General features: G+C 52.4%; 14 protein-coding genes across 14 annotated transcripts; 7 read left to right on the forward strand and 7 right to left on the reverse strand.

The window, feature by feature from the left end:
- Positions 1-143: 143 nt before the first annotated feature.
- MIND_00023000 (uncharacterized protein) lies at positions 144-2,109 on the reverse strand (the record flags this gene model as incomplete). The annotated part of the gene is made up of 7 exons (XM_037357201.1): positions 144-627; positions 681-1,262; positions 1,317-1,441; positions 1,501-1,558; positions 1,608-1,618; positions 1,665-1,775; positions 1,810-2,109. 7 exons carry the CDS (start codon positions 2,107-2,109, stop codon positions 144-146), a joined length of 1,671 nt encoding a protein of 556 aa, XP_037225111.1.
- A 1,332-nt stretch (positions 2,110-3,441) lies between these two features.
- Positions 3,442-4,210, forward strand: MIND_00023100 (uncharacterized protein; the record flags this gene model as incomplete). The annotated part of the gene is made up of 4 exons (XM_037357202.1): positions 3,442-3,577; positions 3,623-3,641; positions 3,689-3,860; positions 3,905-4,210. The coding sequence occupies 4 exons, from the start codon at positions 3,442-3,444 to the stop codon at positions 4,208-4,210; spliced, it is 633 nt and encodes a 210-aa protein (XP_037225112.1).
- A 341-nt stretch (positions 4,211-4,551) lies between these two features.
- On the forward strand, positions 4,552-4,979 carry MIND_00023200 (FKBP-type peptidyl-prolyl cis-trans isomerase; the record flags this gene model as incomplete). Its single annotated transcript, XM_037357203.1, has 3 exons — positions 4,552-4,554; positions 4,607-4,790; positions 4,840-4,979. 3 exons carry the CDS (start codon positions 4,552-4,554, stop codon positions 4,977-4,979), a joined length of 327 nt encoding a protein of 108 aa, XP_037225113.1.
- A 321-nt stretch (positions 4,980-5,300) lies between these two features.
- MIND_00023300 (Xyloglucan-specific endo-beta-1,4-glucanase A) lies at positions 5,301-6,434 on the reverse strand (the record flags this gene model as incomplete). The annotated part of the gene is made up of 8 exons (XM_037357204.1): positions 6,257-6,434; positions 6,102-6,209; positions 6,020-6,057; positions 5,872-5,963; positions 5,771-5,824; positions 5,695-5,721; positions 5,486-5,643; positions 5,301-5,431 (listed from the first exon to the last, which is right to left on the reverse strand). The coding sequence occupies exons 1-8, from the start codon at positions 6,384-6,386 to the stop codon at positions 5,301-5,303; spliced, it is 738 nt and encodes a 245-aa protein (XP_037225114.1). The 5' UTR covers positions 6,387-6,434.
- Positions 6,435-7,112: 678 nt separating this feature from the next.
- MIND_00023400 (uncharacterized protein) lies at positions 7,113-9,799 on the forward strand (the record flags this gene model as incomplete). Its single annotated transcript, XM_037357205.1, has 21 exons — positions 7,113-7,413; positions 7,462-7,529; positions 7,577-7,591; positions 7,643-7,671; positions 7,719-7,748; positions 7,796-7,814; positions 7,865-7,884; positions 7,933-8,016; positions 8,070-8,084; positions 8,132-8,202; positions 8,252-8,340; positions 8,386-8,545; positions 8,596-8,672; positions 8,733-8,854; positions 8,911-8,925; positions 8,981-9,039; positions 9,087-9,155; positions 9,211-9,334; positions 9,387-9,461; positions 9,512-9,570; positions 9,618-9,799. The coding sequence occupies 21 exons, from the start codon at positions 7,113-7,115 to the stop codon at positions 9,797-9,799; spliced, it is 1,683 nt and encodes a 560-aa protein (XP_037225115.1).
- Positions 9,800-9,917: 118 nt separating this feature from the next.
- MIND_00023500 (uncharacterized protein) lies at positions 9,918-11,134 on the reverse strand (the record flags this gene model as incomplete). The annotated part of the gene is made up of 2 exons (XM_037357206.1): positions 9,918-10,223; positions 10,292-11,134. 2 exons carry the CDS (start codon positions 11,132-11,134, stop codon positions 9,918-9,920), a joined length of 1,149 nt encoding a protein of 382 aa, XP_037225116.1.
- Positions 11,135-11,555: 421 nt separating this feature from the next.
- On the forward strand, positions 11,556-12,735 carry MIND_00023600 (uncharacterized protein; the record flags this gene model as incomplete). The annotated part of the gene is made up of 3 exons (XM_037357207.1): positions 11,556-11,913; positions 11,952-12,185; positions 12,236-12,735. 3 exons carry the CDS (start codon positions 11,556-11,558, stop codon positions 12,733-12,735), a joined length of 1,092 nt encoding a protein of 363 aa, XP_037225117.1.
- An 11-nt stretch (positions 12,736-12,746) lies between these two features.
- MIND_00023700 (AB hydrolase-1 domain-containing protein) lies at positions 12,747-13,769 on the reverse strand (the record flags this gene model as incomplete). Its single annotated transcript, XM_037357208.1, has 1 exon — positions 12,747-13,769. The coding sequence occupies one exon, from the start codon at positions 13,767-13,769 to the stop codon at positions 12,747-12,749; it is 1,023 nt and encodes a 340-aa protein (XP_037225118.1).
- Positions 13,770-14,362: 593 nt separating this feature from the next.
- Positions 14,363-16,190, reverse strand: MIND_00023800 (Carbohydrate esterase family 9 protein; the record flags this gene model as incomplete). The annotated part of the gene is made up of 9 exons (XM_037357209.1): positions 14,363-14,492; positions 14,538-14,633; positions 14,689-14,806; positions 14,856-14,901; positions 14,950-15,328; positions 15,374-15,714; positions 15,764-15,782; positions 15,831-15,962; positions 16,009-16,190. 9 exons carry the CDS (start codon positions 16,188-16,190, stop codon positions 14,363-14,365), a joined length of 1,443 nt encoding a protein of 480 aa, XP_037225119.1.
- Positions 16,191-16,818: 628 nt separating this feature from the next.
- Positions 16,819-18,397, reverse strand: MIND_00023900 (BZIP domain-containing protein; the record flags this gene model as incomplete). Its single annotated transcript, XM_037357210.1, has 3 exons — positions 16,819-17,520; positions 17,567-17,867; positions 17,922-18,397. The coding sequence occupies 3 exons, from the start codon at positions 18,395-18,397 to the stop codon at positions 16,819-16,821; spliced, it is 1,479 nt and encodes a 492-aa protein (XP_037225120.1).
- A 1,588-nt stretch (positions 18,398-19,985) lies between these two features.
- Positions 19,986-22,166, forward strand: MIND_00024000 (Reverse transcriptase/ribonuclease H; the record flags this gene model as incomplete). Its single annotated transcript, XM_037357211.1, has 2 exons — positions 19,986-21,053; positions 21,747-22,166. 2 exons carry the CDS (start codon positions 19,986-19,988, stop codon positions 22,164-22,166), a joined length of 1,488 nt encoding a protein of 495 aa, XP_037225121.1.
- Positions 22,167-22,312: 146 nt separating this feature from the next.
- Positions 22,313-23,637, forward strand: MIND_00024100 (Reverse transcriptase ribonuclease h; the record flags this gene model as incomplete). The annotated part of the gene is made up of 4 exons (XM_037357212.1): positions 22,313-22,533; positions 22,574-22,974; positions 23,028-23,481; positions 23,535-23,637. The coding sequence occupies 4 exons, from the start codon at positions 22,313-22,315 to the stop codon at positions 23,635-23,637; spliced, it is 1,179 nt and encodes a 392-aa protein (XP_037225122.1).
- A 22-nt stretch (positions 23,638-23,659) lies between these two features.
- Positions 23,660-24,217, forward strand: MIND_00024200 (DNA breaking-rejoining enzyme; the record flags this gene model as incomplete). The annotated part of the gene is made up of 1 exon (XM_037357213.1): positions 23,660-24,217. One exon carries the CDS (start codon positions 23,660-23,662, stop codon positions 24,215-24,217), a length of 558 nt encoding a protein of 185 aa, XP_037225123.1.
- Positions 24,218-26,424: 2,207 nt separating this feature from the next.
- On the reverse strand, positions 26,425-27,522 carry MIND_00024300 (uncharacterized protein; the record flags this gene model as incomplete). Its single annotated transcript, XM_037357214.1, has 7 exons — positions 26,425-26,563; positions 26,616-26,825; positions 26,881-26,958; positions 27,015-27,109; positions 27,159-27,288; positions 27,340-27,436; positions 27,486-27,522. The coding sequence occupies 7 exons, from the start codon at positions 27,520-27,522 to the stop codon at positions 26,425-26,427; spliced, it is 786 nt and encodes a 261-aa protein (XP_037225124.1).
- Positions 27,523-27,697: the final 175 nt, after the last annotated feature.

Consider the following 27,697-nt stretch of genomic DNA (forward strand, 5'->3'; position numbering starts at 1 on the left):
TGCACAAATAAAATCGTCAAGGATAAGTGAAGCGGGCGACAAGAGATACGGAGACAGTGCGGCAAACCCACCAATACCCAACAGGAAGTCTACCCTTTCAATTCATCGTTTGACTAACAAGCATATCGTAATACAACTAGAGTTCAAATGCTGTTCGTTGGAATCTTGATTCCCTGCGCACTGGCCGGTCGAGGTGGATTGCCGCCATCGCCGACCATCAGCTGAAGCCCTTCACTCCAGACTCCATCTGCAACAAGGAAGAGCCACGCAGGCGCAGGCGGGAAGATGTTCGCATTAGGAGGGCCGGTTATGGTCAGAGTATTGCCAACAAGGGTATGTTCGAGGACAACAAGGCGCGAATTAGCGTGTTGAGCATGCGTCACGTAGCCCAGGTCCATCAGAGAAACTTGCAGGGTATTCGACAACAGACTTCGCGGGATGGTGACCTTCATCGTTGCGCGCTGGTTGAACAAGAGGTGTGTTGGCGCGCTCTGGATGACTGGCCGCGGCGCGTTGTTCGTGATGAAGTCCGGGTTCAAATACTCGACTCTGAATTCTGTGGGGAATGGAATGGTCCCTGGAGGAATAACTGCTGGGTTGGGATTCGATCCGGCGACCATTATATTCCTTGAATATAGTCAGTTAGATGGTTATTGTTTCATCAATCAAACCAAACCAACCCTTTCCCAGTGATACTTGCGACTGAGTGGTACATCCTCGGAATATTGCTGGACGGTAGACCCTCCTGGGTAATCCTGTTTGTGGCAAGGCTCGTTCTGTAGAGTATAGGGCGCAACGCAGGGTTCGCCGCATTGGACAGCGTCGCATTTGCATTGCTAACGGTCGGGTAACCAGAATACCCCGTGTGCCCTCCGTTGATGAAAATGACATCACCGTTTGGGAGCAGCACGCTTTCGGTCAGAATTCGTTGGTCGGGCATCAGCTCGACCTGCCACCCCCGCGCTATTCCAGCTGGGGTTAGAGTCATGCGTGAGCATTGTTTGGTCGTCGGGTCGAGATTGGTGAGATTGCTGGCGGGTCTACGGTCGTCCGTTGCGCTACCACCACACACTAGAACGGTTGGTTCGTAAAGCGGAGGCGTAAGTGGCAGCAACTGAAGCGAGCCGTCGAAGGGATTGGCGATTCTGACGCCATTCGGGATCTCAGGCAGGCGAGCCAACTCGGTGTTGGACTCTACATCGTAGAGCATAGAAATGTTGTTGGCCGCAATAAAGACGTGGCCAGATGGGAGCACAACCGATCTAATTTTCTGCTAAGGATGACTCTTCAATTATTTGTGCACATAAGACAATCACCTTGGGAACATGTTGACGGGCTGGGCATCGAGCAGGAACTGACTGGGCCTCACAGTGTCCTCTTTGCTCGGAAAAAACTCGATCGAGTTGACCGCAGTTGGGGCGTCATTATAGAAGGTGTTGAACTGTGATGCGTAAACGGGGGACACAGTACTCGGTAACTTAAAAACGCGAATGCACACACATTGCTGCCTCCGATAATCATAAGACTGCCATCGGGAATCCGTAGGCCTGTAGGATACCTAAGTTCGGGAATATAAGCTTAGTCTATGGGAGAATTGGTCATCTTACCATCTTAAAACCTACAGTTTTTTTGAGTGACAAAATTGAGACAGTTCATTAACAGACCTTAAGATGAATATTGGCCGGGTCTTCAAATACCGTGCAACCGGCTCCCGTTGGAGAGGTGCAAGGTCCAAAGAGACGAATGCCCATACGACCATCCCCCCGGGGGTGGAGCTCCAGATTCAAGTTCTTGACCCGCGACACTAACAAGAGTGCCATTTGAGATAAAGGCCCCGCCAGCGCAGAATGTGTCTGTCTGGCTAAGCAAAGGTGTGGCCGTCTGAGTCTCGATGTTCCACAACGCGGCCCATGCGCGTTCTCCGTTGGGCAAAAGCAGAGGGTTACCATCCGCGCGGTCGTACATCAACATGAGAGTGGGCGAAATGGTGATGAGCTCGACTGGAATGATGCCAGAGGTTCCATTCTGCACGAAAGACCACTGGATGGTGCGTTGCGCGGTCGTGCTGCCGAAAATGGCCAGGCAGGACAGCGCAAAAGGGAGCAACATAGTCCTTAGGTCAAGTTGCGAAAAAACGCGGCTCCCATTTTATGAGAAAGCGGTATGTCGTATTCGCACTGACAGAAGGGGGAGGCAGGAGAGGCTGAGGCTCGAGAAGCACGGCCGCGGAATTTGCTCATGAAAGTACAGATCAAGTTTGTGAGATAACGAGAGATAACCTGAACGTGACTTCCACTTTCTTTCAACTCTCACTCTCCCTCTCTTCCGGTCTCTCACGTTTCATTAGGACCCGAAATACATTTACACGGCGATGCATTGAACGAGACATTACATCAAAGCATAACAGCATCCTTTCCGCCCTCGGTCATCCAATTCATGAGACAACCTTTGCCGTGGGGATAGGACGCGTAAAACGCGTCGATGGAGCAGAACTCACTTCAAGATTGGGCAAAACAAGGTCTGGGAATACTTTTCCCACTTTCTTGGCAAGGTACTACCACCACTGGCCTTCGACACGCGTGAAAGTACCCTACCGCCAAGGTGCCTCTACCGCAGCCTGGTCCTCCGCTGCTGGAAGATGCGAGAAATCGAGTGATACCCAGAGTGATACCATAGCCGCTGACCAAGAAAAATCGAAGAAGAATGGGAAGGAGAAGAGTGGGTCTGCTTCAAGAAGCACGCAACAATGTGGAGCTGGTAGTCGCCCCACTGAGCTGGGCGAGCCCCGACCTTGACGACAAATGCGTTCGGAATAACGGCTATGTCGCACGATTCTGACGATGGTAGGCGGCTCTAGCATCAGTACTAATTGCCACCTGTAAACCCGCAGCTAACTGCTTCAAGCTAGTGAACAGTCCGAAATCTGACATGAACTTGGTCAATTCTCATTGAATGCTACTACCCCTTTACCGCTAGATTCGCCAATTCCAAACCTGCGGTCCCGCAATCTCAATCGCCACATGTTTCCAGCGTCCAATGAGGGCAACAGGCGTGTGAGGCATTTGTTCTCAACAGTCTCTGGGCCCAATCCCAACGTATCTGGCATTGACGATAAGAGTACCGAGAACGTTACTCGCGATTGGGCAATATGTACCCAGGCACTTTCACGCATTTCGGGCATGGTTCGGCCTCGGGAATCAACTCTTTTCATGCAAAGGCGGGTGAATGGTCATCAGGGTTTGGGGAGCTGGACCGGCTGGTCACCTTCAAGCGGTATGTAACCACATGGGCGGTATGTAGAATGCGCCGAGCCTGTGTATTGAGTGCGAAAAACACCGCTGCTCTGCGCATTTGAGGAGGGCTTGTAACTCCGTCAACAGAAAGGTTCAGGAAGTGTCACGGGCTGTGACCCGACGTGTTTTTCTCTTTGACGCAAAGTGAATGTCAGTCTTCCTTGGCTATGCAAGGAATTTGTTCCAGCGTGGCCCTGGCACTTCAGCAAAACTAAAGAGCGTCAGTACTCCGCTATTCTATCGCACACCCAGTGGTGTGGCTTTGCTGGCACCGGCATACATCGGTTCGTAAAACCACTCCTCCCATTCGGTCCTTTTCATGTTCATAGCACTGGATGTCTTCATCATGTGCGCTTTCTCTGCTCTTCGACGGGTCCACACTCACCAACTCGTAGCATTAACACTGTGAATGTGACTTGGCGGAACTGGAGAGACCCTCCAAAGCCGTCTGACGAAGGTCAACTACCGCCATTGCGTTCCACAGAGTCAAGACTTGCGGTATGCGCTATGGAGATTATGGTTGGCGGATTTGTTGCGGCGGCTTTATTGATACGACGAGCGCAGACGGTATTTTCAATTCACTCCATGCCGTGTTCTCAACTTGATCTCAGGCAAAATTATTCGCCCTCTTGCCCCCTCAAGCCTCAAAACTCAAGAACAACCAACGCGTTTTCCTGCAATCCGCGGGAAACTGGCGCGACAACGGCAAAATATATCCATTGAGCGCTTGCACCCTCACTCGCGTTCGTAAGGATGCATTGTTGCTGCAAGTTCAAGGGCTCTATGGTGGATGGCAGTTTGACATGGAAAAGAGTCTGGTTCTTGGGAGGGCGGCTCCCTCGGTGGAAGATGCCTGCAGGGACATAGCGATCCAGTGGAGGGAGGCGGGTGGCAAAGGGACAATCTTGACGGAATGACTTGTCTGACGAGGTGAGCTCATTCATATACGATACACTGAACTGACTGACCGGTATAGCAGGTGAATGCGTAGATGAACCACCCTTATTTTCTGCCAGAATCTAAGTGTTTTCGCAAGAAGCGTGCGAACGACGAGGGCCAGCTCGGTCCGGTTTCCCGAGTGCTATTTGTACAGTGGAGAATGCATCTTATCATATCGCCACGGCTGATTGTCGTGGCCATGGGATAGGTAGATTGCGCCGCCGCCATCGATTATCGATTGCGAATGACCCCTTTAAGCTCTATTTAAAGTGACCAAGCCCGCATTCGTTTTCGTCTCACCCACCTTCCACTCTTCATCATGGTGCGGCTGGGGTCTGGCTTTGTCCTCGGAGACTAACTATATTGGGTTTTAGGGCGTTACAGTTGAGATAATCTCCCAAGGCGACGGTCAAACATTCCCTAAGAAGGGCGACACTGTGAAGATTCACTACGTTGGCACCCTCACGGACGGCAAAAAGTTCGACTCCAGTCGCGATCGTGGGGACCCGTTCGTTACTCAGATTGGTGTAGGAAAGGTTATCAAGGGCTGGGATGAGGGTGCGCCGAATAACCTGCCTCCAGCGTCTTCTCTAACCAACGACGTTAGGTGTCCCCCAGCTGTCTGTTGGCTCCAAAGCGGTCTTGACCGTCACTCCCGACTACGCTTATGGCTCCCGTGGCTTCCCGCCTGTTATTCCGCCCAACTCGACCCTCAAGTTCGAAGTTGAGCTCCTTAGCATTGCTTAAAGGTCAACTCGTCGCTGCCCTCATCATTTACCTACGTCGTTACATCGGGACCGTCGCGCTGACGCTGTATACTCTGTCTCCCCGCTCGCTGTGTTGTAAATTCCCTCCCCCCGCCCCACTTTTTGTGCAATAAAACATGACGCCATTGCTATCGCCAGCCAATCTAAGTTTACGTCCACACTTGACCATCGATCGATGAGATATACGAATGCTCAAGTCGACTTCTTCGACTTCTGGATCAGAATAGGCGTCACTTGGTCCTCGGTGAACAGCTTATCATTACTTATGATCAACGAAAAGACAACAACATGTTGATTCAGCTCATTTGCGCGTAATCGAAACACTATATGTGCTAGTAACAAGGTTGGCCGTACCCACAAACGGTTCAGTCCCGGACTGGATCGCCTGAATGTACTGTGACGCTGAAACTCCCTGTTGCTGGACCAAGTAGGCTGGATTGCGATAAGCTTTGTGACGAACAGGGGAACGGAACCAAGGGAACTAACTGAAGAAGGCATTCAAATCGACGTTGAACGAGTTGATGTTGCCCGTCGCGCTGACGAATGACAATACTTGCCAGTTTGCATTCGGGCCCTTCCAAAGATTCCATGTGTGGCCAGCGATCTGGACATTCGATAGTATTTGAGAGCCAACAGGTTGAATCCTGTAGTCATGAGTTGCATAGTTGGACGCAAAAGCGAGGAACTCAGATTACCCTCCAAGGCCAGACAGCCAGATCATGCTGGGTGCTTTCAGTCAAAGTAAAACAACATGAGAAGGAGCATATGTACATCTCGTAAGAAGAGGCACTCGTTGCAGGATTGCCAGAGCTTGCGACACCGAGCCTGAGCGAGAAAATCAGTGATATAAATGGACAGATAGGGAGGACTACCAGATATCGTAGGAAACATCTGCACGGATGCCGCTCGATTGCGTAGCGTAGGACCAAGTCCATGAAGTTGGCGCAGAAGCAACATTTTGCAACTATGCATTCGTCTGTCAGTTGGTTGACAGACTTGCATGATCACGGGAAAACAAACCTGAACACCCTTGGCGGAATTGGAGAGGATGTTGGCGTCTGGAAATCTTGAGAATGCTGATTGGAGATGAAAAGAAACTCACAGCTCTTGACATTGTTGGGTCCATTCGCCCAGGTATAATTTGTGGACCACGAGACGGATTGGGACGAGGAGCTAGTTAGAGTAGATGTCTGGCTTCCCACACCAGCAGCTAGCGTGTTCTTAGTGGAAAGAAGGTGCCCTAGTAAGAGAATGTACATTTTCCCCATAGATTCTGGCAAAGAGTGTAGCCTCCTGCCGGGAGACAGTCGTACTGACCGCTTATGGTCTGTGCGCCAGTAGCGATGACGGACAGAGCAGCAATAATAATGGAGGAGTAGAGACGCATGATTTCCAATTGAGACAATTGATGAGTCTGCGATGCCTTTATACCATCGACGGATTAACCTCGTTTGGGCATTTTGTCGTGCTGACGGTGCTTATTTGCATAGCTCCACTCCGTACATACCGACGAATGCACGAGGATCCGAGAAATAGCCCCCCCCGACTAGGTGTTTATGGCGCTCATGGCGGAAGCTGAGCCAGGTGATACTTGCGACGTCATGTCAATGCAGCAGTGAGCTCTTCCGACTTCTCTTCTAAAAGTCAAACGCGAGGAAGGGCGTCGGGAATGAATGGTATAGTTTCGGATTGAAACCCAGTGTTTGAGTGTTCAAGTTTCAATTCATAGCTCACGTTCTCTTCAAGTTCAAAGCCAATCTGTAGAGTGAGAGTTAAGAGTGTAACGAAGTGTGACGGTATCATGATTGATTTGATCTCGAGAGATCACGTAATACGACTCAAAAAATTCTCCCACAACCTCTTCGTTCTTCGAGTTGCAATTTATTGTTTCCAGCCGCAAACCTTCAATATGCCACCACCAGCATCACTTCTATTTTCAGGGCGTTGGCTGTTCGGGATGGGATATGCACGCCAAATTAACATCGCTCACACACCTCAGTCCTTTTCAGAGGCAACAGTTCTCAGCGTCTGCCTTCCCTGTCCGCGACAAATCCCCAATATGAAACGGCATTGCGGTCGGCATAGCTGAGAGTGCTGCTTTCTCTCGAACCACATGTCTGGCGAGCAGGGTCAAGTTGACAACGAGTCCTTTGAGAAGGGCTTTGACGAGCAGGGGCGCGAAAACTCGTCCAGCAGAGCTTCAGAGCATGTTTCCGACTTTGGCGGAGAGTCTCTCCTTCCCGCTCCTCCGAGTTTGACGCAAGCGCAAGCCCGTAATCTGTATCGCAAGCTCGACATTCGTATTATGCCGGTATTGGCTTTGATGTATCTGTTCAGCTTTTTGGATCGAGGTTTCTCTTACCCCCCCTCCCCTTCTCAAGCAACTAACCTACTTCGTAATGCAGGGAATATTGGTATGTCTTGGACCTCAGTGATCATTTCAAAGCGACTCACATCGTCAGGGAACGCAAGGATTCAAGGCCTCGAGAGCCAACTGGACCTGACGGGAAACAAGTTCAATATTGCTTTGGTAAATCACTTAGTTATGGACAACGAAATCCGCTTACGCGAAACCAGACCATGTTCTTCATCGTATGCTACTCTAGCTGTCTCATCAAAGGAACTGCTCTGAACTTCTCCCAGCCATACTGCATCTTCGAATGTCCTGCCAAGTAAGCCCCACTCAATGATTATCTCATCCACCTATCTTTTTTCTCAGTATGGTGTTGAAAAAGTTTCGACCATCGCGGTCTGTTGACTGTTTTTCTATCCAACCGCCAACTAAACTTGTGATAGCTGGCTCCCAGGAATCACTGTATGCTCTCCCATAACCTTCTTACCAACTGTTACTTGACAATTTGGAAGGTGGTATGGGGGATTATCATGTAAGATCGTTCGTTAAATGGGGAAGCAAGCAGTTCACGTTTATTCAGGACGCTCATGAGTCTCGTGAAAACGTATCCACAACTCGTCGGGACTCGTGTACTGCTAGGAATAGCTGAGGCTGGCTTGTTCCCGTGAGTGATTGCAGTCATGGAACCACTCTCGAGGTTGAGCATTCTGAATACAGTGGTGTTGTGTACTAGTGAGCTTTATGGTCCTCTCATTCGAATTTCCTGATTTTTTCCTTAGCCTTACTCTGTGGTATCCGAGACACATGCTCCAGTGGCGCGTTGGCATCTTCTTCGGCGCAGCATCTTTAGGTAGTGCCACTCTTCCCTGCATAGTACATTCAAATGAACATCTCCTCAGCTGGTGCATTTGGAGGTACTCTGGCATTTGGTATCAGCTTCATGGGTGGGACCCGCGGCCTGCTTGCCTGGAGCTGGATATTCATGCTGGTAAGTGATATTCATTCGGATTTATTGTTGTTGAGAGCCTCCTAGGAGGGCATTGGCACTGTAGTTGTCGGAATCCTCGCCTACTTGGGTACTTGCGTTTCTCTGTGGATACTTTCTTCTGCTTATGTCGCAGTATTGGTCGACTTTCCAGTGACGGCAACATTTCTCAAACCGGAAGAAAGATCGTATATCGTCTGGAGAAGAAGTGAGTGAAGAAATCAACTGTGGGTATATGCTGACTTGGAGCGCCTTCAGAACAAGACATTCTGGCACGCGGGGAAGAAGAACATTTTGAGATGAGGCATTTTTGGGAAGCCGTGACAGACTGGCAGGTTCGCAAGGCTCTTTAATTTATTCGCAAAATGCTTGTTCAATTGGCGGCGCATTCCTAGGTTTGGGTGCACATGCTTGTCTATATGTCTGTCATCACGAACCGTAAGTTGCCTTTTACTCTGGTCTTGGCCTTGCTGACTTGTCCTTCACAACAAGTTTACGGAATCACTTTATTCCTCCCGTGAGTTCGCCGTTGATCGGTGTCTCGATGTCATCTCAGATATTGCACTTGACCAGAACGATTATTTCAACGTGTGTTTTTCATAATTACAACACCCAGTTCACGCTCACCTCGGGCATCTTCTAGTTTCGGCCACAGCCCAGCCGTTTCGAATCTCCTCACTGTGCCACCCTACGTTTGTGCAAGTACGGCTTCGTCCCCCCATTCCTCAAACTGAGCTCACCAAGGACAGCGATCGTACTCTTCATCTTCGCCTATTCGTCGGATCGTTTGAAACTCCGTTTTCCGTTCATTCTCGCAGGTGACACGATCCCCCCGAGTTCTGTCCAAACGCCGTCTCTTATATAGTTGTCAAGGCTTCTGTTGCAACCTGATTGGGTTCTCAATCAACATATCCGATGCGCCGTCGGGTGTCAAGTATTTTGGGACCTTTTTCTGCGTCACCGGCGCGTATGCCGCTGTCCCAGGGATCGTAGCATGGTAAAGCCCTCGCAGAGAACACCGGCATTGTTGCATCTGATTGTGAGGCTAGGACCGCGAACAACTTGTCGGGAGAGTACAAACGTGCAATTGGCACTGCCATCCAGATCGGCATCGGCCACTTTGGGTCTATATTTTCGCTTTTTTCCCTATGTCGATTATTCAATGCCTCCACAGAGCCGTTTTTGCAAGTAATATGTATCGGACCCAGGACAAGCCTCGTTTCATTGTCGGGCGTATGGGTCTCCTACTTAGTTCAAAGCGCGCCGCTTAGACCTCTTAGATGGCTGCGAGCTTATGTTTGTGGCACTCGGACTTATTTCGACCTCTGTTGCTGTATTTCTTTCGCATCGGGAGAACCGTAAACGGGACGCCATCATGGCAGGGAGTAACGAGAAGTCCTACAGTCAGAACGAGTTGCGAAAAATGGGCGACAGGGCTCCTGACTTTCGCTATATGTTGTGAAGCCTAGCATAATTTCCATCAAGTGCTGTTGGTTCACATATGGAGTCGTCTTGATAACTATCCAAAGAATAACCCGATACAGACTTGATAGTTTAAAGGTTGATGCAAACGAAAGAGTCTACTTGTATCCGCCCATCTCGTAAGCATTGATATAGGTTGTCCGAAGGAAGGACTCGCGAGGAGGGGTAGTGACTTGAACTGGTTGGTAGTTTGCATTCGTCGACTCCTGCAGTAGGGTTCCAAACTCGTTCAGGAAGTCGGGCTGATCTGGCAGACTATTTGAATAGACCAGATGTCGATCAAAGTCGAGATCGGTGGGCGTGAGTGGGGGAGGCGTCGTCGAACCAGAGGACGGTGATGATGGGTCAGGTGAAGACAGATCTCCGCGCGTTAGTAAGTAATTCCCTGAATAGGTTCGAGAGTGCTTTAATCGATGTTAGTGAAGCAAAAGAGACAGTAAAAAAAACTTGCCTGTTGCGGGACGAAGCAGACATCGACTGTGGCCGGACGGCCAAGTTGATAGGCCGTAGGGGATAACGGAGCTGGTCCCCAATGCGTTCCATTTGGCGGCGCAATGGAAAGGGGATGGTCATTATCTGGTTCAACCGCCCAATCTGGTCTATCGGGAAGAGTGACCAGAGGAAGGATGTACATGTCGCTGCCTTTCTCGGACGGGTCGATTTTGGTTGTTGAAGTCTTCACGGATGACCGGTCAACTCTTTCCGTATAAGGCTCGATGCGCACTGCGCCGGGAGGTGGGCAAGACACTGCTCGGCGTTGTTGAACCAACCTCGTGCGCCGCTCTGCCCAGGGCGGGTAATAAATCGTCACTGTCCCGCTCAGCATCTCTTCTTCTTTCACCTTTTGTTCTTGTGCAACTACACGCTCTGCTGCACGAACAAACTGGTTTTGGACTGCCTCCTCGGTTGGCAGCGGTGCTTTTCGATTGCGCGGCATGTATTTGTAGCCAGGGTACTGAATAGCATGTCGTTTCTTTTCCTCTTCCGCCAGGACGACCCATGGGGCCCGCTGGGCAACAGTCATTCTGCGCCATATCTGCCCAACAGCACGAGACACGTCATTCTGGTCCCAGTCCTCCTCGATCATATTCTGCTTCTGACGCGAGTAGTCACAGCGAAACAGAATGAATGCGTTCCGTGGACGAGGGATGTGACCGGCGGGTTGTTTACGCGCATGGGACTTCTTGGTGTTGGGGTACGGTATTGGGCCTGAAGCGGTAGCGACAGGAAGGTCGGCATCTCGAATTGGTTGGAGAGGTTGCAAAGCGGAGTCAGAGGCAGAACGCGATATGGTCGGCGCGCTAGAGATTGGCATGGCCAAAGCGCACCCTCATTCGACGGGCACTAGTCAGAGGGGGGGACAAGGGACAATGAAAGAGAAAGAGGTCCACCGTGGGATGTCACAGAGCATTGACGAAAACGAGGCCGGTCTTGGACAACATCACCCTCTTTCATCCGCCTCGTGTTGAGATAACTGCCAAGAATGATTATACGTGTGTGGAGATCCAGGGCCTTGCGCATTCAGCAATGTCGAGGTCTTTATGAGGCGGGATACGACACGAGAACCGGTTACTTCCATGGTTGTTGAAGTCTTGAGAGCTGAAGGAAGAACGAACAACATGACGTAATTAATCGGCTCGGCCCGGGCCGTTGAGTTCACACCTCAAGCCGACTTGCAGTCTTGCACACAACCTTGCCTCGAAATCTATCCCGTGAAATATCCAACAAGACTCAAAATGTCACTACTGTGCCTCAGCGGCTCAGATGTCGCTCAAGTCACCACCAACCTTTCGCCTGAAACGCTACAAAACTTGATGGCTCATGTATTCTTTTTGCTCTCCGCATCCGATCCAAAATCCGTCTTCATGCCACACCGCACACCGCTTCCAATGCAGAATCATCTTTCGCTGTTCATGCCCGCTCGGCTGGTCTCACCAGCACTGACCGGTACTTCAATAAAAATTGTTTCTGTGCCCACCTCTCCAACCGATATGCGCGGTCTGCCTGCTTCAACGTTGGTTCTTGATGAGGACAGTGGCACAATTAGGGCAATATTAAACGCATCCCGCCTCACAGCGCTCAGAAATGCTGCCGGTGAGTGGAGACGATGGCCCCGTTTCGTTATGATTCAGCCCGCCACGAAGGCTCGCTGCTGTCTTGCAATCTCGTTGGCCCTCGTCAGCCGTCAAACATTGTAGCATTCGGTGCGGGAGCGCAAATTTCAGCCCATTTGGACATCTTTTTGCGTGCCTTTCCTACCTTGAAACGCTGCACTATCGTCAATCGGACTCTGAATGATCGCGCTGAGCGACTCGTTCAGCACTTGCGTGCTCGTTTCGACGAGGTCCAGTTTGAGTTCATCGCTCGTATGTCAAAGTCTCTTCTCTCACAACATGCCATGTCATACCAATTCCAGACGATGCAAACAAGCCAAATGCATCGCTGCGCTCGACGCTTTTGTCCGCCCAGCTTGTCGTCTGCGCGACATCATCGACCATCCCACTGTTCCCATCCTCACATATCAGCAACGGGACCCACATCATTCTTATCGGTAGCTACAAACCTACCATGCATGAGGTAGATAGTACCTTGATCCGACGCGCTCTCCTCGTCACAAACACTCTCCTCGTCGACTCGCGCTCTGCGTGCGCCATTGAAGCAGGCGAACTGATTGACGCTCAGGTAGAATCCAGCCAAATCACGGAAATTGGAGAACTGGTTTCTTTCGACGCAACCACTCAAGAACTGCAGATTGATCCGCATCGCAAGTCATTGCAGTTTCACGAGGGCCAAACAGATGGATCAATCACGATATTCAAGTCTGTCGGGGTCGGCCTGCAGGACGTTGCAATTGCCTGTGCCGTCGTAAAACAAGCGGAAGACATGGAATTGGGAACAAGGGTTGACTGGGATTAAGACAGCAACACCTATTCAGCAAGGAATCTCTTGACTTCATTCTTGATGTACTCGTTATCTTCCTTAGTTCCTCCACCTCCTCCCGCAAAGTGACCCCAAATACTTTCGATCACCCGAAGTTGGCCATGTTTGAGGTGCTTGACTTCCTCCTCGCTATCCTCTGGAGGAAAATAAAAGTCTGTGCGACTGGGCATGATCAACGCTTTGGCTGTGATGCGTGCAAGTGCCTTCTCCAGGTTTCCCTTATGTTCATCGGGTCCAAACTTGGAAATATCGCCCCCTTGCCAGGTGTGTATCATAGCCAATAGGTCATGCGCATCCCATTTTCCCTGTCCGCCCTCCCACGCAACGCGAAGGTACTCTTCCAGGTCTGCATACCCGAGTGTTTCCCAACTGCGCGCACGAAACCAGGCCTGAGAAAGCGCCCACGTCGCGTAGACGCGGGAAAATGCACGTGTTCCCCGAGTCGCAGGTGTCTGATAATCGCCATCAAGAAAATCGACGCTATTGACGAGTGCCGCCTTGGGACCCTCTAAAAACGAGTAGTTGTGCCAGCTCGTTCGCGCAGAGCCCGCCAGCACGACGATGTGGTCGACAAAGTCTGGGAAGATGGTCGCCATATGGTACGCTTGTTGGCCTCCCATGCTAAATCCAATATAAGCGTGGAGCTTGGTGATTCCCAGGCTCAGACACAGGGCGTGTTGCAAGCGGATGTTATCTTCGTAGGTGAGTTTGGGGAAACGGGGACCGTGAATTGCCTCTGGGACATTCGATGGCGAGGACGACTCGCTACCGCCGAGGAGACCACATATGACGCAGAAGAAGTTCTGCAAAACAGGTGGGACTCCGTCGTCGGATGGAAGATACAGAAAGGTGAGAGTGTTGCCAAGCTTGCCGGAGTAACACGAAGGAATGAAGACCGCAGGATTCTTGGGGTCGCCAAACGTGCGATAGGCAAGAGTCAGCGAAGTGGTCGAGGACGGTGTGGCGCTCTGGTTGGTGTCGTTAGGAGTGAAGTATCTCGTCTCGGCCATGGTTGTCAGAACTTGAGAGTCTGCGCGCGGTTTTTTAGACCATCTTCTCTGATCTTCTTCAGTTAGCTTAGTATCGCAGTTGAGTGGCAGTTTCTTCTCTGGCGGTCCACGTACTGTCCACGTCAACCCGATGGCACGTGATTATAGGAACGGAGTACTGTAGAGTGTACACCTCGGCGTCGATGCCACTTGTCGTGGTGGCTTGGTTGCTTGTGCTCTGGCCGAGAGGGTGGCGTGACTCGATGTTTTCTGGTTCTTGACTCACGTGGCGGCGGCGGCCCGACGCCTCCCGACGGGTCGCTTCGTGACGTCTCAGCCCCTTACACACGAGACGTAGAATGCCCTGGCGATTGGAGGTTCGCCACAATGTATGTAGCCCCGCCCCGGTGAGATCCTTCTTGTCAACAAAAAGCACATTCTCCGCTTGCCGCCAGACGCTGACGCTGACAACTGCATCAACATTACTCCCCAACGTCTTTGTTAGTTATGTCGCGGACTGTTCTTTTTGCTGCATATCCAAGTCAATTCGAAATCGTAGTCACTCGCACTTGGACGATAAATGTGAATCAAGTAGCATTTACTGTAATCAAAATTTAATCCTTGCTCCAGACCTGCCTGCCTTTGACCCAAGTGCTGACTGGGTTGCCCTGCCTGTCCAGCACCACCAAATCAGCATCGGCGCCAGGCCGCAGCGTTCCTTTCTGGTTCTCAATCCCAAGGCATCTACCGTTATCAGCACACAAAAAGGCAACCGAGCAGAGAACGGACTTCGCGGGATTGAACGTGGCGCATTTGATCGCCTCGCCGAGAGAGCAGCCTGTGAAGCGGGAAAAGTTGCGCACGCATTTGTCGAGGGTAACAACACTTTGGGTACACGGGTCAGAAATTGGCGGGCACCCAGAATGGAGTAAAAAAGCACCTTCCAGCTAGGGTGTTTGTCCCTTCGAGATACAACTTGTCGCCTTCCTTGACGAACCGCTTCCCATCGCGCCACTCATGGACACCGTCTCGCAAATTTGGGTCGAGGATCTTCATCGCTATCCCGACGATCAAAACTAAGAGTTGCCGACGAAACAGAGTGCAAACCGTCTGTAATCAAGATGCATCCATCAGGGAATGCCGAATAGGCAAGCTGTGTGAAGCGATTAAACGGGAGCTGTCATCCAAAGCAACGACCTACCCGCACGGAGTTGGGGTGTGAGTGAATCCCGTCGACGATCATGTCGTAGTAGGGCCGGTCGAATGCCATGTCTGCGATCTGGCCCTTGTCGAGGTGGAGTTCGGAGCGACTGGCGGTACGGCTCATTGCCCCAGGTTTAGTGGGGGTGGTAGAGACATAGTCAAACGCTTCAGAGGTTACGCCTGAAAGCATGGCCGCCGTTGTGGGACTGCTCGGATTGGGGAAATCTTCGACAGGCACAGAGAGATGAGGGGAGGCACCGAGAAGGCCAATAATGGACGGGTCTCGGTGGTGAAGTTGGGGCATCGCATTGAACAGATGGGTGATAAGTCGTGCACCTTGAACAACCGCCGTTGTGGCGATCTGAGAGCTCGCGATGCTGTAAAAGTTGGAATATTGTTTCCTCGACGAAGACGGTACATACCTGTGTCCAATTGAAAAGACTACTCCCCGCTTGACGAGCTCGTTTACGGCGCCCATAACGCCCTTGATTTCCGGCGCTGCTGTGATAATCCGGACACCACATTGGCCGTCAGTGTTCATAAGCCAATCCTCCGAGTCAACTAGATTTTGCACGCCATAGGTTTCTTCAAAGGAGGCAAAGCCATCTGGCGCGGATAGCAGAAATGGTGGGGCATGGGCCCCACGCTTGGCCATGTCGATGAATGGCCCTTCTGCATGCCATCCAAGAAGACTGGCCGAGGTTGGGGTTGAGAATGGTCGGAGGAGATCGAGCAGTTTTGGATACAGCTTCTTGTCTTGCGTCTAATATGAGCGTCAAGACCATGCTTATGCGCTTGAAGGATAGACAAACGATGATAGTTGGAACGATGCTTCAAACTGTGAGTTTGTGTTTTGGATGGGTTGTGTGTTGGACTCACGATGTTACCCCCGTCTCCACAATCTTCTCCGCAACTAGCTTCATTCCATTCTTGTACGCCTCGTCGTCGCCCTCGTATATGGAGAAGTCAAAGCCATACGCGCCATTGAGCTGGATGTCGATCAGGCCTGGGCTAGACCACGATAAGCAAGCCACGAAAGAAGAGCAACAACACTCACCTCAGTATATTCCCACCAAGATCGACGACCCTATCTGGCCGCTCCTTCCGCTCAAAGAAGGTATTCTGTGCATCCAAAATCACTCCGCGCCGTTCATCGATCCAGAGGTCCTTAAGGATGAGCCCCCCATCCTCCTGGGGGAGCAAGCAGTTCGTGAAACAGACTAGTCCGTTGGCGGACATGGACGTTCAGAACAAAGATGGTCATAACACCTGGCCAGCCCCATAAGCGGAAACCAAGCGACCGTGCGCCATGCGACTCCTTCCTTCCATAATCCAAGATCGAACACCAGAATAGATTCTCTTGACAAGAATACATCATACGCCGCTGTTGTAGCGCTAGTGTAGAGCTGGACACCAACCCATCTCTGAGGGAAAAGAGAGAGAGAAGGAAAAGAAAAGGAGTGTGAGCTGGCGGTCGAGTAAATATAGGCTGCGGCCCGGGAACAACCGAAACACGCACGTCATATGTCACGTGCTACCTTAATCAAGGGTGCCGCAGACAGAAATCTCTGCCGCTATCTTTCAGCGGCTGATATCACGATGAACGGAGACCGTATACAGATCCTGTGGGCATAAATATTTAGTGACACAGATGTGGGTATAGCCTATTTTACTTCTAAACGAGTGCGGTGATACACGGTCCCAGGTGGTGCAAAAAAGACTACGCTACTTTTCATATTTACGGTAAGAAGAGGAAGGTGCCTGGGGGAAGGGGGTGCATCCGATGGTGGTGGTGGTAATACAGATGGAAAGCGGCCAAGAATCGAATCGAAAGCATATTAAAAAATTTGAATGTCGCCAGGGCATATCAGCAGAACTCGACCTCCCATTCGCCACATTCATTGTCAGAAGCAGGCATACTTTTCAGGGCGATCCGTACCCGCCGTTTTCCGCCAGTCGAAGCATCACCCACTGAGTACTCTGAGGGCACGCCAAAGTCAGACGAGTAATCGCTGTAGTCGGCGGAAGGAGGTGTCAGGTCTTCTTGGTTGTAGATGAACGCGGGCGACGAATGAGGGGAGCCATAACCACCACCAACTCCCAGGAACGGGTCACTATAGCTCTCGCTAGATTCTGGTTGGGATCCAAACCAATTGCCGAGGGGACTATCCTGTTTGGTAACATAGCTGGCCGAGGGAGAAGGAGGTCTTGAAGATACCGAAGTGGACGGGTGGATTCGTACGCGAATTTTGCCGTCCTCTGACGGAGAAGCATCAAACGAAATGTCAAGCCCGCCCAGGCCGGCCAAAACACCCGAGTCCGTATCTGCAAATGCAAGCTTGTGTGTTGCGGTTGTCGTTGTCGGAGCGACATCGGTCAGTCGGCGCTTGTCAGATGTATCCATCAGACTTCCCGACCAATCAAAGTCGTTTGGCAGAGCCGAGTGAAAATCAAATGTGGAGGAGGACGAGGCTGGGTGACTTTGCGGGAAGGAAAAGGACATTGGCATTGCCGAGTGAGAATTTGTAGAAGCCGAGAGCAACGACGGCAGTGCGCAAAGTAGAACCTGCTTACTCGGTATTCAGCAAACAAAAATAGGATCTTTCGATGCATACCATTAGTCCCAAGCTTGCAGCCGATTTATGTGGAGACAGGTTGCGTGGAGAAGGTGAGGACAGGATAATGGAAGGTTCATAAGGCTCCATTTTTACTTGGGGGACGTCACAAGAACCGCTCTTTGCCTTTAGCTCGGCGTTTAGCTCCCGCTCTCGTTCTTGGGCTGCATGAAGTTGGGCACGAAGAACTTCAATCTCGCTGACCAGAGCAGCGTCAGTCGACTCTGGTTTGATTGAAGGCCCTGTTCCTGAAGCGAATGCCAAGAGACGAGCGTTTTCTTGCTCAAGTTCAGCAACACGACTGTTAGGCATGGCGTTTAGAAGAGCAAGGGGGTACTAGATTCGATTGACGTACACTTCCATTAGTTCAAACTCCTCCCGTTTGCGTTGACGACTGAGGAAAGCCGCCGCTCGATTCTTAACGAGACGAGCTTCTCGTTTACTGAGTCCACTGACGTCGGGAGGAATGAAATCCTTGCTATTGACACGCTCTGCGGCCGCTCGTCGTTTTTGTGGCTGTAACTCGGGCGATGCGGAGCGTTTTATTGGCCGGGGCAGCAACACGGGCTCTGGCGGGAAGGAAGTGCCGTCAAACAGCTGGGAGGTGGTTACACAGTGCTGAGAGTCGACCATGGGCGGATTCGCTCGAAGCATGGCTTGAGGAGGGATAGGAGAGTCCTCCACGGACATTGGCGGGGAAGGGTAATATGAGTAGGGCTCGTAGGTGGGCGAAAATTGCAGCATTGTCTCCGAGTCGGTTGGACTGAGGAGAACAGCGTCGGTTATGATGCTGGAGAGAGTAATAATGGGGGAGGCAGAAGGAGCGGCCATATTTAAAGCGGTTCGAGGAAGAGGTGGGTGTTACCTAATCGGGATGCCCCTGATGGACATCTTGTTGCGAACACTACCGAACAACCCAATTTACGCTCATTCACTTGGCCCAGACAACTATTTTGGCCAAATTTTATGGTCAGGGTGGCCAAACCCCGAGAAGATTCCGCGCCGGGACGTAGTTGTGGCGTCTACGCTTCCTCCTTAAGCAGTCTTCTTTGGCACCATCCTCGGAGAATTTCTACTTTTCGATTCACGAGACTCTTCGGTCCGTCTTCTTATAGTCTTCTTATCCAGTTCAACAACTATCGCTTTTTTACCTCCGCTCGATCGCGACACGGGATCTCATTGACTCACTTTTTTTGCTTCCGTGGACCTGTCTCATCCGAAGTACTCTCTTTCCAAAACCTAAACTTCGCATTTGGCTTTCGAATAGTCTCCCAATACCAATCAAACAATAACTGATCGCATTCTACCTCGTCAAGCTTTAAGCAAGACCCTTTCAACAGCAATTGAATTTTAACCATTCAAACAGATACTGTAGTCGTCGGCAAGATTAAGCTTCCAGCCTCATTTCCATGTCTTCTTCCTTTCAAGGTCAACGTCGCCTATAGGTGTCGCCTCGAGGCTGTAGATCGATGCAATACTAAACCGATCACTGCGCCTCCCAACAACGACGCTGGCATAACAAAATACTCCACCCTCCCGATATATTATAGGCTCAGTGGCTCATTTGCTTCACTACACTCCCATTTACGTCGTACCCAGCCTTGAAGCGCGGCTCTACACCCGCTGGTTGATGACATTACATTTCGCGAATTTGAAGAGATATGAACAGTGTCCCAGCCGAGAACGATAACTAGCCAACAACATGCTTCAGCAAGTATGACGGATATCGGGCGGTCATAAGACACCAACTTCGTCAAACCCAGTTGCTGCAGCTACAAATAAGCTCGCGACGGCCCGGCCCTGATAAGACGCCGGTCCTCCTACACCGATTAAGTTATTCGCCCATCTGCTCATCGATGCCAGTGTCATTCCAATGCATGGACATTCGCCCTATGACTAACTTTCTCTCAATTTAGGGCGCGGAGTCTGTGTAAGGGGCAGGGTTCAGCGTCCAGTGCTCGCCTGGCCGCGGCAGTGTCCTAAAATCGTAGACTCGGATACAACCAAACAGGGCACTTGTCTAAGCTATTCTGAGATATCCTTGACGCGAGGAACGAGCGGCTCAAGGGTATCTGCGGATAAGTTAGATAGAGATGTGTCGAGTAGGCTATCATGTGACTCACTTTCGACTTCCTCTCGGCCCTCGACACGTCTCGCCAGCCCTTTTTCTCTTTGGCTCCTCGACTAAGACCCTCTTTCTCCACGTCACCATGCCAGAGAGGAGCCCTAGCCCCTACGGCCGCGCCGCCCAGAACGCGCCGCACTCACTCCTCGGCCAACGTCATCGAGGCCCTCCACAACCTCAGCTCTTCCCAGAAACGCGCCGAAAATGAGAAGATAGAAGCGAGAAACGCGCTCAGGGCGGAGAAAAAACTCCAACACGCGCGGGACCCCGACACCTACTCTGACGCCTCGGACAATGAGTCCCTCATCACGGTCGAAGACGAGTCGTCAGTCTGGGACAGGCTCCTCTCCAAGGCCTCCCCCCGCACGGCTTTTCGAGGCCATCGCAAAATTCGGCGATGTGATGTCAGGCAAGAGAAAGGCCCCGGACCAAGCCCAGCCTGTGGCGAAGAGATTGCGAGAAGAAACACGCCTTGTACCCGGCCTTGCCCTCCCAGTCACCTTCCACCGCTTCCTCCACGACCTTTTCCGCCTCGATATGGAATGCCCCCTCTCCCTCTTCACCACCTCCTCCCTCCGCTACATCGCTACCAATGCCGCCACCCTGCCCACAAAGAAGATCAACGCGCCCGAGGGAGTCGACAAGCGCCCTGTGGTCCTTGATGTGGGTGATTTCCAGAAGAATGTCTTGGACGAGAACAACTTGGATCGGGGCCAGTGGATCGAGGCCAGCAAGAATTTCCTTTTGTTCGTGGCCGAAGCCCAGCCGGAGCGCGCCGAACGTTACACGGACCATTTCGCTTTCTTCGAGCAGCACCAAGACGGCGAAGACCTTTTCCCGGCCATCCTCAAAACGGACATCAAACTGCGCTCCCAATACCTCCTCTCCCCCTTCATTTTCGATGTTGCTTTCTACAGCTCCCACCTCCAGTCCGCCGTCGTCGACCTGAAGATCGCACGTGCTAGGTTGACCCAGCCCACGGCTCCGCTTGCCCTCCAGGCCCCCCGACTCCCATCCTCCGCCGTCTTGCGTGTGGGCCGGGGCCCTCTCTTGCGAGGCGGGGGCGCCCTTCCTTTCGGCCAGGCACCGGGGTGGGAGCGCGCGACCCCGTCTGCCTCATCTGCGCTAGATCGGGCCACACGGGGCCAACCTGTTCCTCCAGATCCCTCCCTGACGGGAAAGCCACCTTCAGCGAATTCAAGAACGACTCTATCGTCACCAAAGTTGGCGCGCTTGACCTCTGCAGGAACTGGAACACCCGCGGCGAGGGTTTCTCGAGTTGCACCCACAACAGAGAGCGTGTCCACCAGTGCTCCTTCTGTGGCGACAGATCCCATCACGCTTTCAGCTGGTCTTGCCAACGTAACCCCCTCGCTGTCTGACGATGAAGCAGACTCTTTCTTGCGATCCTTCTTGCCACCCCCTGCTTTCGATGAAGAGATTTTCTCCCGCGTAATCACGCCTTACGCAGTACATATAGCTGTATCTATGCAAAAGATATGGGCACTGTCCCAAGGCTCTAATGCAAAAGATGTTAAGACAGATGTATTTCATGAATTTCTCAGTGGAATCAAAAGATATGACTAAAACAAAAATATATATAGTAAGAGAAATCACTATTTCTTCAGGCCGATGAGTCGCAATATAATATTTGGGACTTATAAGCCCAGGGACCAAAAAATCAATAATCGATTAAGTAAGGTTGATGTAGCAAGATATAGTCATCAAAAGCTCTGATGGCAATCAAAAATCGTTCCACATTGATCAACATACCTATATGCCATTGATCCCATCACCGATACCTTGATATAGCAGGCAAAAACAGTCAAAGAATATTATTTCATTTTATTCTTGGGCAGTTGCCCTCATCTTTTGCATTACCCCCCTGGGACACTGCCCATATCTTTTGCATAGATACAGCTATATGAGCTGCCTTACGACCCAGATGCGTTCCTCGACTTGCTGTCCTCGCTTAATCTTCTTGGCACCCACGGCTCCCTGCCTGACAAACTACGACGAGGTTTCCCGATGGGTGACTTCCCGATCCTCAACGAGACCAAAATTTTCCCCAACCACCCGTCGACTGCCAACCACAACGCTTTCGTTAACGACTATTTGCACGAGGAGGTCGAAGCGGGCCATATGAGTGGCCCCTTTTCCCGAGAGAAGACGGAGTCTATTCTTAAGGGCCATTTCCAATGTTCTCCAATCATCATCGCGGTTCAACCCCAAGGCCCAGGCGAACCGGACAAACTCCGGCTCTGCCGCCACCTCTCGAAAGGCGACCATTCTCACCCGTCCACCAATTTTTTCGTTGACAAAGACAAATTCCCCACCAAGTTCGGCACCGCCTCTGACGTAGCCGAAATTGTGAGTCCACACCCCCTGCTCTGCATCCTCTCCCTTCTCTGCTCTGTCCTCCATGCTCTGCACCATTACGTCCCATACTCTGTATTCTCGTACACGTATCTCTGATATATGACTCGATTCTGCCGCCCTGCTGCCCTGTTTGCCTCCTGGCCCTCGTCTTCCCCTTGCCTTGCTGCTGATCTCTCAATCTTACCTCCCTTTACTCAAATTCCACCCCCAGATTGCCTCTGCCCCCCCCGGGAACTCAGGCCATGGTCCTCGATATTGCAAAATTCCACAGAACTTGTCCCATCCTGCCCGCCCACAAGCGCTGGTTCGTTCTCCAAGGCCCTTTGGGCTTCTATATCGACCACTGCTGCCCATTCGGTTGCGCCTCTTCCAGCAGCAACGCAGGCCTTATTGGCTCCGCCATCATCGACATCTGGGAAGCCCTTGGATTTGCCCCCGCCAACCGTTATGAAGATGATATCATGTCGGTCCGCCAGCCTACCGCATCGCGCATTCCCCCGCAGGGCCCCCCTTCGCACTTCTGGTACTCCGCCTCCCGCCCCCGAAGCCCTCCTTGCCATCCAACCGCTGTGCATCCCTTGGCATCCTACCAAGTGGACTGAATACCTCTTCGAATTGGTTTACATTGGCTTCCTCTGGAACTTCCCAAACAAAACGGTGGCTCTGCCCGAGGACAAGCGCCTAAAATTTCTCAAGCGCATACATGATTTCCGATCCATCTGCAAATCTGGCAGATGCCAACTCCTCCACGCTCAGAAGATCCATGGCTCCCTCTGCCACATCTCCTTTGTCCACCCCCAAGGTCGCTCCTATTTGCCTGCCCTCACCTCCTTCATTATTGCGTTTGAGGGCAACACTTTCAAACCCGGCGGCCCCCGCCGTCAGTTTACTCCTCCCTGGCTTGGTGGGAGTCCACCCTCTCCGTCCCAAGCGTTTCTCGCTCCATCGCCCCCAAAGGCCCTCGCCAAGACCGCCTCCTCTTCGTGGACGCCTCTACAGCTTGGGGGATTGGTCTCTGGTTAGACGGCTGCTGGGGAGCCTGGAAGGGGACGGGCAACTGGAAGTCGCGCCAGCGTCACATCGGCTGGCTCGAGACTGTGGCCATCGAGCTGCTTGTCCTCACGCTGGAGAGCCTAGACTTTGAAAATGCCTATCTCCTTGTCCACTCTGACAACCAGGGCGTCATCGGCGCCTTCGACAAGGGCCGCAGCCGCAACCCCGACATTAACCTTTCTTTACGCCGTATTTTCGTGGCCCTGGCCGCCCGTAACATAGCCCTAGACTTAGTTTACATCCCCTCAGCCAACAACCCTGCTGACCCTCTTTCGAGGGGCATCCTTCCCAAAGCTGCCTCCCGTATCTCACCTTTGCCTTGCCTCCCGTCGGACCTAGCTACCTTTTTCGTACCCTCGTAATCATTAGCATGTGACCGCGTATTCTGTCTTCGCTTACCACCATGTCCAGAGATTTATCGCACCACCTGCCTCCTCCCGTCCCCATGCCCCGGCAGCACGCGCCGCAGTCTCGGACTCTCCGGGCTCCAGTTCCCCCCGCCGCTCGCCACTAGCAGCCTAGCCCCGCCCACCCCCATGCCCCTGTCCCGGTCTCCACTTGAACCGCTCTCCCGTTTCTATCCCACACAGTCCCGCCCCGCCCCACGCCCAAAGCCATACACCATACCCAGACCCGCGCACTCTGCCTCCTTTCCCCCACCGCCTTCCCTGCCGGCCAAGCCTCGCAAACCCAAACATGGGAATAATATCGCGCCCAGCGACTTTCGGCCTCCAGCCCTTGCCAAAGATCGGCTCCACACATGGTCTTCCCCCTTCTCCCGTGCCAAGGAGGCCGAGCTCAGAGCCTCACTCCCAGCAGACGAAGTCAACCGCATATACGCTGCCATTTTCGCTGCGTTTGCGCCGGACACGCATCTACCTCTACGCCAGGGACTCCTCCGCTTTCATCAATACTGCGACAGCATCTCCATTGACGAGGAAGCCCGTATGCCCGCCTCGGCCGCCCTCATCTCAGCCTTTGTATCCAAGCACGTCGGCCTAGTTGGGGAGACACCGTCAAGTCCTGGCTCTCCGGACTTCGGGCCTGGCACGACGTTCATCAAGCAGCCTGGCCGGGCGGCGAACCCTGGGTGAAACTCATCCGACGCACAGCAAACAAGCAGGGCACCGCTTTCAAAAAGGCCCAGCGGGGCCCAGTCACCGTCCAGCACCTCGTCGCTCTCCGCTCCAAACTTAAGCTCAATATCCCCTTCGACGCAGCTGTCTGGGCTCTGGCCTGCGCAGCTTTCTGGGGCTGTCGTAGGCTAGGCGAGCTTACTATCCCCTCTGTCAACGCTTTTGACCCCCTCTTGCATGTTGCCCGCGGGCGCCGATACCAAGCGAATCAAGCACGGTGGTGCTCGCGCTTCTTCCTTCCACATCCCTTGGACCAAATCCACCCGCGAAAGAGGCGGCACGGTCATCCTCACTGATCGAGACGACCCACTTTGCCCAGTCGAAGCCCTCCAGAATCATCTTTTTGTCAACGGCAACATCCCGGAAGAAGCCCCACTTTTTGCCTTCCGCCACACAGACGGCCGTTGGCTTCCTATGACCAAGCCATGGTTCTTGGCTCGCTGCACCGAGATTTGGAAGGAGTGTGAATTGCTGGCGGTTGCAGGCCACAGTTTCCGTATCGGGCGGCTCTACCGAGCTCCTCTTGGCCGGCGTCCCCTGCGACATTGTGGCAGCAACCGGAGGCTGGACTTCCCTGGCCTTCCTGCTTTACTGGCGAAAACTCGAACACATTATCGCAATGGCCGTCGGCAAGGCTTACGACAAGAAAAAGATTGAAGAAGTTGCTCTGGCTTTCGAACAATTCCGCATTGACCACAATATCACCTTAACCCCCGAAGAAAACTGCTAGTTTAGGTCCTGTACCCGTTCCCACCGTGCAATCCATTCCCTTCCCTTTCTCCCTTCCCTTTCTCCCCCTCTTCTCCTCTTCTCCTCCTTTCTTCTCTTCTCTCCCTTGCCCAGCCCATTCGTTGGGTAGCCGGGCAGAGCCTGCGGCGCTGCCCACCCTTGTGAGCTGCGCTTCGGGTTGCTAGATTTGGGCAGCCCGCAGGCCCCCGGTCTTTCACGCGCTCAGAGTCGGCAGCCCAGGCGTCCCAGGCGCTCGCTCGAGCCGAGTCGTGTTTCCCTCGGGACGGCCCAAGCTCTCTGCTCACCTCGTCGCCCGCGCCGGCCTCGCCGGCCCGCTGCCCGGGTGCGCCGACTCTTTCCCCCCACTAGCGGTCACTAGTGTGCCCGCTAGCCGCGAGGCAAACTCTTTTAGAGTTTGCCGGTCCTTTCCTTCTCCCATGGACTCGTGACCCAGCCATCTAACTTATTCTGAGATATCCTTGACGCGAGGAACGAGCGGCTCAAGGGTATCTGCGGATAAGTTAGATAGAGATGTGTCGAGTAGGCTATCATGTGACTCACTTTCGACTTCCTCTCGGCCCTCGACACGTCTCGCCAGCCCTTTTTCTCCCCGCCCTCCGCTTCCCTGTCTCAGTGTGTGCTAGATTTGGGCAGCCCGCAGGCCCCCGGTCTTTCACGCGCTCAGAGTCGGCAGCCCAGGCGTCCCAGGCGCTCGCTCGAGCCGAGTCGTGTTTCCCTCGGGACGGCCCAAGCTCTCTGCTCACCTCGTCGCCCGCGCCGGCCTCGCCGGCCCGCTGCCCGGGTGCGCCGACTCTTTCCCCCCACTAGCGGTCACTAGTGTGCCCGCTAGCCGCGAGGCAAACTCTTTTAGAGTTTGCCGGTCCTTTCCTTCTCCCATGGACTCGTGACCCAGCCATCTAACTTATCCATGTAGCCGTTCGAATCATCGTGCGACGCATTAATAACAACACTGCCAGTGGGTGGGCTCGAAATACTAGTACTTAGGCACTCGTAACCCGAAAGCCGACGGGGAAACTGCCCATTAACGGACGCGCCAGAAAATATAGAAATCAAGGTCCGCCTTGGGCTACCCGCGCGCTATAGTGCGCAATGCGCATCCAAGTTGATTTCTGGTGCAAAAAAAGGCCAATTTGATCACGAGTGGTCCTTCTGCGAAATATTCCCAAATACCTCGCAGGCGATACGTCGGGGAAATCCAAGTATTCTGCGTCCCAAGCAGAAAATGTAAAAACAGAGACGGAGGCGATAAGGGAGGTGTCCAAGAGGTAGCAGGTGCATGGCGCCTGATACGACTCAAGAACCAAGAAGGAATAAAAGAAGCGTTAATTCAGCAAATTCGTCCATGGGATGCGAATAAGATTAGTGAAAAACGCGTTCTCTACAGTAGATTAGAGGCAAAGAAAGGAGCACCACCGCTAATCGTCTTCGAATCGGCTGTTGCCGCTCGCCATAGGTCCGCTCTTTGCCTGAAGGCTCTCCTTCTCGGTCGCCTCGTGAGGATCGTAGTATGGGCCGTCATTTGTGCCATGAGTTAGAGGAACAAAGGTGTCTCGTCTGCATAACCATATTCAATCACCAGGAACAAAACACAGGGAAAAACACATACGGGTTCTCGACGCCAGTATACAGTGCCTTAATTGGTGAACGCTGTTTGGGTTTGCGACGGCGGAATATGCAAACAGCGAGCAAGCCCAGAATACCCAGCACGAACACCCCGTTGATAGTGAATGCCGCTATGACTGCGGGTGAAAGTCCTTTATCGTTGTTCTTCTCGTCTGCCAACGAAGATGTGGTTTCGAAGTTCTCGTTGAGTTTTCTGCACAAAATGAGCTCGGGAGAAAAGTTTGGAACCTGAGAAAAATATGACATACCCGCTGGATGGTGGGATGTCGTCGTCGTCGTCGTCGTCTGCCAACAGAGATGCAGTTCCAAAGTTCTCATTGAGTTTGCTAAAACGACGGAAGAGGGTGAGGGAAAAGTATTAATCAGACACAAAATGGCGTACCCGGAGGAGACTTTTCCGTTGGACGAAGAGCCACTAGTAGAACCCGGCGCTATGCTCTTGGGGCAGGACGACGACCCCGAAGCAAGGGTCCCACTCTAAAAACATACACGTTATTGATGTTCGAGGAAAATGAAGCGGACAAACGGGAGAGTTGTAGACACAGTCGCAAGCAATTTGCCAGGCGCATGAAATCTTGCCATCTGACATGACGCTGGCGCTGTCCAGCAAACTGCCCTCGATATCAGTCGCAGGACATTGCGCACTGGCTTGCGGGCTATAACAGACGGAATAAGTACAGTGAAGGATACCTGGAGCTGATACGCACCTAGAAGAAGACCCGTGGCTGCTGGGGGCAGCGAAGGACGTAGCCAAAAGAGAGTAGAGTACAAGGGTACGAAACATGTCAAGTGAAAGGGAGAGAACTAGGCTCTTTTTTGATCAAGGTGATTTTATGAGCGCGCTGAGAAAAACCTGTGCCTTGAGGATCGCTCTCTGCCCGTGCAGACATCGGCTGGTACACGGTGAGCACGGGGATGACGGCTTGAAAATTTGTCCTTGATTATCCACGGCGAGGGAGCGTTAAGCGACATGTGAAGTCGTTTTAAAGTTTCCGAATATGTCTCTGACCACGCTGTAAGTAGACGGGTTCAAAGACTTTGAGAGCGACGTCATGGTCGTCGCAG

The sequence above is a fragment of the Mycena indigotica genome, assembly GCF_014461135.1.
Source record: "Mycena indigotica strain 171206Taipei chromosome Unknown Mind.scaff0001, whole genome shotgun sequence".
In the NCBI taxonomy this organism is placed as follows: domain Eukaryota; kingdom Fungi; phylum Basidiomycota; class Agaricomycetes; order Agaricales; family Mycenaceae; genus Mycena; species Mycena indigotica.